The sequence below is a fragment of the Bos taurus genome, chromosome 27, assembly GCF_002263795.3.
Source record: "Bos taurus isolate L1 Dominette 01449 registration number 42190680 breed Hereford chromosome 27, ARS-UCD2.0, whole genome shotgun sequence".
NCBI lineage: Eukaryota > Metazoa > Chordata > Mammalia > Artiodactyla > Bovidae > Bos > Bos taurus.
Window position 1 is genome coordinate 37,250,411 of NC_037354.1, and position 11,150 is coordinate 37,261,560.

The 11,150-nt window shown below is 44.3% G+C and overlaps 1 protein-coding gene across 13 annotated transcripts in view; it reads right to left on the minus strand.

The window, feature by feature from the left end:
• Positions 1-1,756: 1,756 nt before the first annotated feature.
• SLC20A2 (solute carrier family 20 member 2) overlaps positions 1,757-11,150 on the minus strand; it is a 116,931-nt gene continuing 107,537 nt past the window's right edge. For all 13 annotated transcript variants that reach the window (XM_024986262.2, XM_059882233.1, XM_059882232.1 and 10 more), the window contains 1 exon segment: positions 1,757-3,239. In XM_024986262.2, the coding sequence (XP_024842030.1) occupies positions 3,075-3,239 (165 nt within the window). In that variant the 3' untranslated portion in view covers positions 1,757-3,074.

The following is an 11,150-nucleotide window of genomic DNA, read 5'->3' on the forward strand; positions in this document are numbered from 1 at the left end:
CTGTCTCTGCACCGTAGAGCGTGTGGCGACAAAACCTCAGCACAGTAAGAAGTCAGGGACGCAGGAGGGTCCCTGGTCTGAGAAGCGTGTGCATTTTTAGAGGAAGAGGCTGATTAACTCAAAGGAAAGACTCAGCATCCCGTCCCCTTGGGAGGGTCCCTCCTCTGCCCTCACGGGAGCAGGAGGCCATCCCAGTTAGATGACTCGGGGGCGGCAGGGGGAAGGGGCAGTGGGCCAGGCTTGTCTCTGCACACTCTTCAGTCACTGGCTGGTTCAGTGCAGTGGCTGGAAAAGAGGACTGACAGCCTTTCAGTTTTCTTCGATTTACTGTGAATTGATTTGTGGCCTAGCTTGTGATCTGTCCTGGAGATTGTTACTTGTGCACTTGACAATAATGTGTATTCTGCCGCTTTGGCATAGAATGTTATATATATATAACAACGCAGAGACTGGCCTGAAAGCCAGTGTTTCTGGGTTGATTTTCTGTCCTTCCATTGATGTAAGTTAGGTGCTCAAGTCCCTTCCTGATACTATGTTAATGTTAGTTCCTCCCTTTATGTCCGTTAGTCTTTGCACTATGGATTGAGGTGCTCCTATGTTGGGTGCATATATACTCACAGTTGTTACCTAATCTTCTTGAATTGATCTTGGATTAATCCTTGATTATTGTGTAACGTCCTTGTCTTTGTGTTAGTCTTTGAATTCTGTTTGACTGACACGAGCGTTGCTTCCCCAGCTTTCTGTTTCCGTTTGAACCGAGTACCTTCCTCCAGCCTTTCAGCCTGTGTGCCTGCATCTGAAACGATTCTCTTGCAGGGCCCCGCGTGGTTGTGACATTTGTCTTGCTTCATATCGGGGCCTCTGTCACCCTGGCGACGAGACTGAGACAGCAGCCCTTCTGCCAGGACACAGCTTACAACCTGACACTGTTGTGCTGTTATTTTTCTTACAAAGTTTAGGAGGAAACAATTTTCTTTATAGTTTTATCAAAAGCAGGGCCATGAAAGGCCTGAAATCAGGGCAGGCAAGTCTCTTTGCGGAGAGAAAGAACTGTTTCCACCTGGCCAGCCCTCCTCCTCTCCTACCTTCCCAGCCCCAGGAGGAGACAGACAGCATGGCTTCTGCCACAAAGGCTGGAAGTGTCCTTCTGAAGGTCCTGAGGCTCCAGGGAGCTGTGTCCTTGTGTTCTTGGCTGCTTGAGCCAAGAAGGGAGACAGAACGTGGGCTCTGGCTGGGTCCTCAGCCCTAGATGGGCGAGCTGCGGCCCCAGTGCTGCTGAGTCTGGCTGACTTAAGAGTGAAGCAGGGGGCTTCCCTGGTGGTGGTGGTGGTTAGGAATCCACCTGCCAACCCCGGGGACATAGGTTCAATCTAGTTGCTCACCGCAACTAGAGAAAGCGTGCAGCAGCAACAAAGACCCTGTATAACCAAACGTAAGGAACAGTTTTAGAAAAGTTCCTTTAAAAGAAAAAGTATGAAGTGGGAAGTCTGAGCAGAGTGTGACAGAGGCTTCATCGGGGACCAGCTGTCTTGGCAGACGGCTCAGCACTGAAGGCTCAGTGTGTGTGAACGCATGGCCGGGCTGTGGGCCATTCTCTCCTCTTGTGTATCTTGGGCACAAACAAGTAACAGTAGTAAAATAAGAGGGGGAAAAAGGTATTTGAAAATAGAAGCAAACAAATTATATAGCTTTTATTTTTGTGGAAACTCAGTAAAAAAAAAACATAGGTATGTAGAAAAAGACTTCAGAGGCAAACTTTTGAGGGGCATTTTTTATTATAAATTTAATATGGTTGATTAATGAAAAATCACAATGAAGTACCGAGAAAGTGTTTGTCAATATAAAAGTTTTAGCAGCATTTCCACAGTTTCAGGCTCTTGCATTAGTCGTACTTCCTCCCGCTATCAAAAAAAGAGAAGACTCCAGTGGGGGACCACAGCAGAGCAACCAGGGATGCTCCGCTCTGTGAAGGCCTCACGGAAGTCCTCAAGTCCAGTGTATTGTCTAACAGGTCAACCCTCCCCACTCCTGGATTTCTAGAAGGCTAAAGCACTTGCCTCATGACCGAGGTCAGAGTCCCATTCTTCAGGCTGCAGGGGAGGAGGGGGCGGGAGTTTAAACTGGACTTGACATGTAGTGCTCGGTCACGCGTCCTCGTGTCGGTACCTCCTCTACACTGACACCATCGAGGGGCCAGGATCCGGCGCGGGCCGCAGAGGGGGGTGTGGTGGGGGCCGGAAGTGGGATGTGCCCATGGTGGGGGCTGGCATCGCACCATACACCCTGCTCCAGGTGGTCTTGCCACACCCAGGATTAATCCTGGGATTAGTGAGAAAGTGGGGGTGGGGTGGGGACACAAACAGTATGAAAATATAATACTGGCAAACTATTCCGCTGCTTCTTTGGTACTTTCCAAAATTCTCTGATCAAAAAAGTATAAGGGAAGCACACCATTAAAAAATTACAGTTTTAAGTATTTACAGAAGCAATTCATGATATATTACATAATCAATACACAGTATATGAACAAATTCTTCAGTGAAAGCACTTGTGAACTCCTGTTCCAGTATGTCAACAGCACATGGACACCTTCCCAAACGGGCCTCCTCATCCTGTGTCTCACTTACGTTACAGATATTAAATGGGGAAAAAACACCGTCTTCCAATCTACACTTCCTTTTAAAAGGTTCTTAAAATCTGCCGCTGAAATCGGTATGTACAAAGATTTGTTGAATATTGAAGTCTAGGCAGGTAGCTCCACTCCCATCTCGAGGATGTCTGAAATAATACTAGCAATTATTCTATGTATACAATATATATTTAATATATAAGTAACCGCACCATGTTATGTCGCCACAATACCAGTTGAATGCACAGTATTATGTACAGTAGTTAAGTTAGCTCTGGACGATGACTCTACACCTAGGTGGACAGTGTGGTCTGGAACATCTGAGGGGGGTGTGGAGGCGCTGGCTGGGGGACAGCCCGTGGTGGGCACGGCGTGTGTGTGTGAGCCCACACCACCCACACACACGCCCCGGACCATCCCCCGTTTGCTGGCCGCCAAGGAACGATCACACGAACGGAAGGATCCCGTGGATGAGGAGAGCCATGATAGCAGCACTGAACAGCCCGGCCACGGGCACTGTCACGAACCAGGCCACGAAGATGTTGCGGAAGAGGCGCCAGTCCACGGCCTTCCGCGAGCGGATCCAGCCCACCGCCACCACCGAGCCCACCTGGAGGAACACAGGCATTTCAGAGCAAACCGAGGTGAGACGCAATCTACATTCAACCAGTAGTGTAAGATGACCAGTTCTTTCCCCTAAATCTGATGAAAAGCTTTTAAAAACACTTACTAGATTTTAGCTATGATTATTTTAGGATTACTCTGTCCAGACACAGTTCTGAAGCACTGTTCCACGTGTATTCTGCCCTACGTGAATGGAAGCTCAGCCAAGTAAATGCTTTCTATTCTCCCTGCGCTTTATCAACCAGCCGTGATGGCCCTTACTTTGAACATCCCCAGGCAGGAGACTTGATTACAGTGGTGAGCCCACTGTACGTACACGATGAAACGGCGGTAACATACGCTTCTCCTAGGACAAAAGCATCATAAAACGTTGGAGCTGGAGATCTTGGCAAAGATCTAATCCATGTGGCTCAGTTTGTGGAAGATAAAACCCTTCCAGAGGGTGTAGCGGGTGGGAGAAGATTTTTAAGTTATGGCAGGTTGAGGATGAGAACTGAGGGCTCTTGATTTTAAACATTTTCTCCAACTGCTTTGCAGTCCTCGTACTTTACTGATTAAAAAATTAATCAAATGGGACATAAATATTACTGGTTTTAAAATGTCAATCCTGTTTCACAAATAATAGAGATATTTGAAAGTAAGGATGTTAACATGGATTCACTATTTCTCTGTACCCTCGCAGTTCATTTTATGAAATTTACAAAGGAAAAAAATGCACAAGTTTTAAGTTTCTAAAAATGGAAGTCATGAGAAAGGCTTATCATGAGATAAGCCTAATATCTCACACCTCAATTAAGCTCTGATGAAGCTCAGCGGCATCATGAGGGTGCCTTGGCCCCCGGGAGGGCCCCTGAACATCTCCATGAAACAGGCTTTGTCTCCACTGACCCAGAATTATTTCAGAGTCAGCAGGGGCCAGTGAAGTTCAGAGAGCAACTAGGGTGTATTCTGAGGTCAGCCAAAAAAATAAAATCCAGCACTTCACTTGTTTATGGAAGCAAACTGGAACAGCAAAACCAGCAGCATATTTAAGGAAGTTAATCTGACATTTTGTCAACCCAAGCTGTGATTAACTGGGAATTCGTACCGCCTCCAGGTAGCAAATAACAACCCACCTAAGGAGCATTAGATGATCGTTGTACGTAAACCCTTTGTCTAAAACCAGTTTCTAGCACACAGGAGACAATCGAGATGTTTCTGCTGCACAAAGACTAGCTGGTCCTGCTGGCCCTCAAATGCACTCAAGTCTCCCGACACTGGCTTCTGAGGTGGGACTCTCCTTGTTACAGACCCTCTTCAGCTAGGCTGGATTATCTCACACATAAGAGAACATACTCAAGTTTTAGGGTTATCCATACTCTCTCAGAACACTTCTTAAAACGCAGAAAATAGAATCATTATTGCAGGTTTATGAAATAGGAGAAGTGGACAGTTACCCATGATTAGTTGTTCAGTAACTAAATAGTCTCTGACCCTTTGCAACCCCTTGGACTGCAGTGCGCCAGGCTTCCCTGCCCTTCACTGTCGCTTGGAGTGTGCTCAAATTCACGTCCATTGAGTCGGTGATGTCATTTAACCATCTCACCCTCTGCTGCCCTCTCCTCCTCTGCCTTCACTCTTTCGCAGCATCGGGGTCTTTTCCAGTGAGTGGGCTCTTCACATCAAGTGGCCAGAGCTATCAGGTGGCCACTGTTCGTGAGTTACCCCAGAACACTGCTCTTGTCACACCTGTGTATTCCTTTACATTATTTTTAATAAATATGCCCATATTCGTAAACAACAGGGAACACTACTGTTTCCTTTAAGAAAATAAGCATTTTCCCATAGTGCTCGCACCTTTATGACCATCATAAAAAATGGTACACCCCTTAGTGCCGGGAGCCGGTGAGGCATTCCGCTCGTGACAAAGGTCATGAGGAAGGAGGCTCGGCATACGCAAAGGCGGATCGAGCCTCAGGAGTCCGCCCGGATATTCTCGAGCATTTTCCCCCAAAAAAACCAGAGTCTGCCTATTTTATTGCTTTGTGCTCTCACCTCTGACTTTACTGGGGGCTGTCCCCTACCACCATCTTGCTCTCTCTCTGTCAAAGAGTTAACTTACAGCTCCAATTAATAAAGTTCCTGGGCAATTAGGAGTGTTTAAATCCAAACCCCTCAGATGGCTCTCTAACTCGCCTGACAAGTTTACCCAGACTCCTGCAGCTATGCATACGATTGTTTACAGTCTCCTAGCCTCCAGAGGCACGGGAAGTTTAAGATATTCAAATAGCTTAGAGCCTCTCAGAGAGTTAGAAACTGTCAGAATAAACTAGTAAAGGATTTCATTGATGAGTCAATGCTTGTTGCCAAGTTTTCACATCCCCTGAATTGCATCCTTGAATGTGTATTAATTAATAGTTGGTATATAGAAAAAATAAGTAGTGGCCTTGGTGTTAGTAACTTTAGACCCTTAAGGTAATAAATTCTTTCCTTTGTTGTAAACCCATTACACATCCGCCCTATAGGAGTGCAATTTTATCTTTGGAAGATGGCGCCAAACCTTAAAATAATTACTCTTATTAGAGAAAATAAGTCTTTGTTGATAAGTCCTTGTCAAGAGTCATAAAATGTTAGTAGGCCTTCTGGCCAGAAGATGATGTAAATCACCTAAACCATTTGTATACGATAAATTTGCAGGAAAGAAGCCCTGGTTTTTGATAAGAATCAAAGACTGCTGACTTTGCATCCCCTATTATCCTCTATGTGTAACTTAGGGTATAAAAGCCCCTGTTAAAAATAAAGCTAGGGGCCTTGCTCACCAACGCTTGGTCTCCCCATGTCATTCTTTCTTTTAACTTCCAGCTGAGTCTCCATCTGGAGCGCGGAACCCACCACGCTTACTAATTATGCCTGGGCTTCTAAGACCCACTCGAGAAGGTGTCTGGGGTGAGGCACCTTCCGCTATTCGAGAGGGCGCCTGTGGCCTACGTAAGTGGTGCAAACTTCTTGTCTTGAAGTTTTATTGGTCTCCCGCGTAAACCAAGCTACTCAGCTTCTTTTCTCCACTGAATTTTCCTACTGAGCTATCCTCATTCTATTACTCTTTATATCTTTGATAAATAAATAAATAGTCGCCGACGCCGTCTCCCCTTCGAATACCCTGGATCAGCCGGGGCTGGTCCTCGGCACCTTAGGCCGATGTACCTTAATTTATTTAAACATTTCCAATTTCCCTCCAATTTTTCCCTATTAGCAACAATGTCATGATTATACCAGAAAAGACCCTGATGCAGGGAAAGATTGAGGGCAGGAGAAGAAGAGGGCAACAGTTCATACAATCCAGTATAAAAAAGAAGCAACCTGATTAAAATATGGGCAGAAGACCTAAGTAGGCATTTTTCTCAAAAAGACAGGAGCAGCAGGCACATGAAAAGCTGCTCAACATCACTAATCATCAGGAAACACAAATCAAAACCATAGTGAGCATCACCTGTCAGAACGGCTATCACCAAAAAGACCACAGGTAACAAATGCTGCAAAGGCATGGAGAAAAGGGGGCTCCAGGACACTGCTGGAGGAAGTGTGAATTGATGTATCCACCTGTACGGAGGTTCCATAAAAAACTGGAAATACAAACTGCTATGCGATCCAGCAATTCCACTCACGGGTATTTATCGAAAGAAAATGGAAACACTAATTTGAAAATGTGCACCCCAACATTATTTACATACAATAACAAAGATATAGAAGCAACCTAAGTGTGTATCAATAGATAAATGGATAAAGGAGAAATGGTATATACACACACACACACAGGAATATTAGCCATAAAACAGAATGAAATTCTGCCATTTGCAACAATATAGATGAACCTGGAAGGTATTACACTTAGTGGAGTAAGTCAGAGACCCAAATTTTGTATATTTTTACTTCTATGGAATCTAACACAAGTATAACAAAATAGAGACTCATAGAATCAGAGAACAAAGTAGTAGTAACCAGAGGGGAGTAAAATAGGTGAAGGGGGTTAAAAGGTACAAATCACTAAGTGTAAAATAAATTACAAGGATGTGATATACAGCACGGGGAATATAATCAATATAATAACTGTATGGGGTATCATCTATAAAAATATCAAATTATGTTGTACACCTAAAACTACAATATTTTACATCTATTAAGAAACAGCTAAAATAACACCTGATAACACAAGGTCTCTTCATGTATTTTGCCCATTTACATACTGGAATCTGAATGTGTCTCGTCTTATTGTTGCTCAGTCGCTGTGTCTGACTCTTTGAGACCCCACGGACTGCAGCACGCCAGGCCTCCCTGTCCCCAACCATCTCCCAGAGTTTGCCCAAGTGCATGTCCACTGCATTGGTGATGCCATCCAACCATCTCATCCTCTCCTGCCCCCTTCTCCTCCCACCTTCAATCTTTCCCAGCATCAGGGTCTTTTCCAGTGAGTCAGCTCTTCACATCAGGTGGCCAAAGTACTGGAGCTTCAGCTTCAGCATCAGTTCTTCCAAAGAGTATTGAGGGTTGACTTCCTTTAGGACTGACATGTTTTATCTTCTTGCAGTCCAAGGGACTCTCCAGAGTCTTCTCCAACACCACAGTTCAAACACATCAATTCTTCCGTGCTCAGCCTTCTTTATAGTCCAACTCTCACATCCATACATGACTACTGGAAAGACCATAGCTTGACTATACAGACCTTTGTTGGCAAAGTAATGTCTCTGCTTCTTAACATGCTGTCTAGGTTTGTCATAGCTTTCCTGCCAAGAAGCAATGGTCTTCTTAATTTCATGGCTGCAGTCACCATCTGCAGTGATTTTAGAGCCCAAGAGGAAATCTGTCACTGCTTCTACCTTTTCCCCTTGTATTTGCCATGAAGTGATGGGACCAGATGCCAGGATCTTAGTTTTTTTAATATTGAGTTTTAAGCTGGGTTTTTCACTCTCCTCCTTTACCCTCAAGAGACTCTGGTTCTTCACTCTCTGCCATTAGAGTGGCATCATCTGCATATCTGAGGCTGACATTTCTCCCCCAATCTTGATTCCAGCTTGTGCTTCATCCAGCCAGGTATTTCACATGATGTGCTCTGTATATAAGTTATTCAAACAGGGTGACAATAAACAGCCTTGTATTCCTTTCTCAATCCTGACTGAACCAGTCAGTTGTTCCACACAGGGTTCTAACTGTTGCTTCTTGACCCGCATACGGTTTCTCAGACAGCTGAGATGGTCTGGTATTCCCACCTCTCCCAGTGTTTTCCCAGTCTGTTATGATCCACAAAGTCAAAGGCTTTAGTGTAGTCCATGAGACAGAGGTAGATGTTTTTCTGGAATGTTCTCTCTATGATCCAGCGAATGTTGGCAATTTGATCTCTGGTTCCTCTGTCTGTTCTAAACCCAGCTTGGACACCTGGAAGTGCATGGTTCGCGTAGTGCTGATGCCTGGCTTGGAGGATTTTGAGCATCCCTTACTGGTGCGGAGAGGAGTACAGCTGTCCGGCAGTCGAATGTTCTTTAGTGCTGCCTTTCTTGGGGACTGGGATGAGGATTGACCTTTTCCAGTCCTGTGGCCACTGCTGGGTTTTCCAGTTTTGCTGACATATTCAGTGTAGCACTTGACTAGCATGATCTTTCAGCATGTGAAACAGCTCTGCTGGAATTCCATCACCTCCACCAGCTTCACTGGCAGCAGTGCTTCCTAAGGCCCACTTGACTTCTCACTCCAGGATGTCTGGCTCTGAGAGACTACACATCGTGGTTATCCAGGTCATTTAAGATCTTATTTGTTTATGTGGTATTTAAATATTAACTGATATTTAATGCAAATATTTTCTCAAGCCAGTATTTTTGCTTTCACTTTTAAATTTCTAATTTCATACACTAAACTATGCTATGCTCTTCTTCTGTGATTTATCTTTGGCTTGAATATTTGATATTTAACTCGTTCCTCTATTTAAGAATACTCACTTTGGCCGTGCTGGGTCTCTGTTGCCGTGCAGGTTGGTCTCTAGTTGCAGCGAGTGGGGCCACCTTCTGGTTGTGATGCACAAGCTTCTCACGGTGGTCACTCCTCTTGTTGGCGAGGCACGGGCTCTAGGGCCCGTGGGCTTCACTAGTTGCGGCCCATGGGCTCAGGAGTTGCAGCTCCTGGGCTCCAGAGCACAGGCTCAGGAGCTGTGGTGCATGGGCTCAGTTACCCTGGATCAGGGATCAAACCCACGTCTCCTGCATTGGCAGGTGGATTCCTTTCCACTGAGCCACCAGGGAAGCCCGTAACTCTCATTTATTTTAAATTTTCTAAAATAAAATTCTATTTTATTCTAAAGTAATTCTAAAATATTATTTAAGCCATCAGATAACAGCATGTATTTTGACAACTGTGGGTCTAAATTTGTTTCTCTAGGGGGAAAGCCAGTTATCCAACATCACTTACTGGTCAAAATTTTCCTTCGTCAAACTACACGCTCGTAGGTACTAGGTTCTGTCTCTGGCCTATCTACTTTTTTATACAAGTATCTAATTTCTTATTATTGTGGTAAAATATACAACACAAAAATCTGTCACGTGAACAATTTTTAAGTGTACAGTTTAATGGCAACCATCGTCACCATGCGTCTGCAGAACTTTTTTGTCATCCCAGCCTGAAAGTCTCTGCCCATCTGCCCTCTCTCCCCACGCACTTGCCTCCTGTTTCCTTGTAACAGACTTCCTATCTGGCCAGGCTGTTCCCCTTGTCACTGTTTCTCTTTGTAGATCATTTTATATTCCTGCTAGTTTAGCCCACAAAATTAACTGTAGCCTTAGTCTGTAAAGTTGTAAGCATTTGGTTGGCGTCGTGTTTGAGGAGAACTGACGTCTTTATAAACCGAGTTTCCCACCCAACCACGGTGTGCCTCATACGCAGGTTTTCTTTGACGTGTGAGCAGAGCTTTGTGTTTTTTCCATGTACATCTCTCACTTTATTAGGATTTTTCTGAAGTACCTCTTATTTTTGTTGCAACTATGGAGGAGTTCTTTATCTCATTTTCTTACTGGCTATTGCTGACAGACAAAAGTTCTAAATTTTTGTGTTTTTTTTAATTGCAAACTTGGTCATTTTTACTGAATTCCAGGAATGTCTAGAAATCCATGCTGAATTTTATTAAATGTCTTTTTGGAATGGACTCAACAGACAGCAATACGTTGTTTTCTAATGGATCGATGAACCGTACTATACTGAAGATGTCTGTAAACACCCATTTCTTGAGCTCTGTGAGGGGACTGCCCTGTGTAGATATCAGCAGCAGATAAGACCTGTCCTGTTCAGAGCCGACTTTCTGACAACCCAGAAGATCAATGTGGTCCTGTTGAAATGTTCTTTTATAATATTGTTGATGTCATTTATTAGCATCTTACTTAAAGTTTTTTTTTTCTTTTTTTTTTTAATCAACATACATCTGGAAAGACAGCTTTGACTGTTTGTGGTGTTTTCAATCAGGTTTCAGTATTAGGTTATTCACTATATGTTTCATAGAACAAATTGGAGGGCTTCCTGTTTTATTTTCTCCTATATTATGGCAAGTTCATTTAATGTGAGAATTCTCTCTTCTAAGATGGAAAAGATTAACCAGTGACTCCGTCGAGGTCTGGAGTCAAGCAGCATTTTCCTCCTTTCGCCTTTTCAGGTGAGAATTGTTTTTGGAGAACTTCCTTAATTTCTTCCTACTGTTCTGATCAGGTTTTCCACTGCCCTCCCCACTTCTTGTTTCATATTTATTTTTCATGTGTGCTTGCTAAGTATATATGCTAAGCAGCTTCCGTCGTGTCCAACTCTTTGCGACCCTATGGACTGTATCCTGCCAGGCTCCTCTGTCCATGGGGATTCTCCAGGTAAGAACACCGGAGTGGGTAGCCATTCC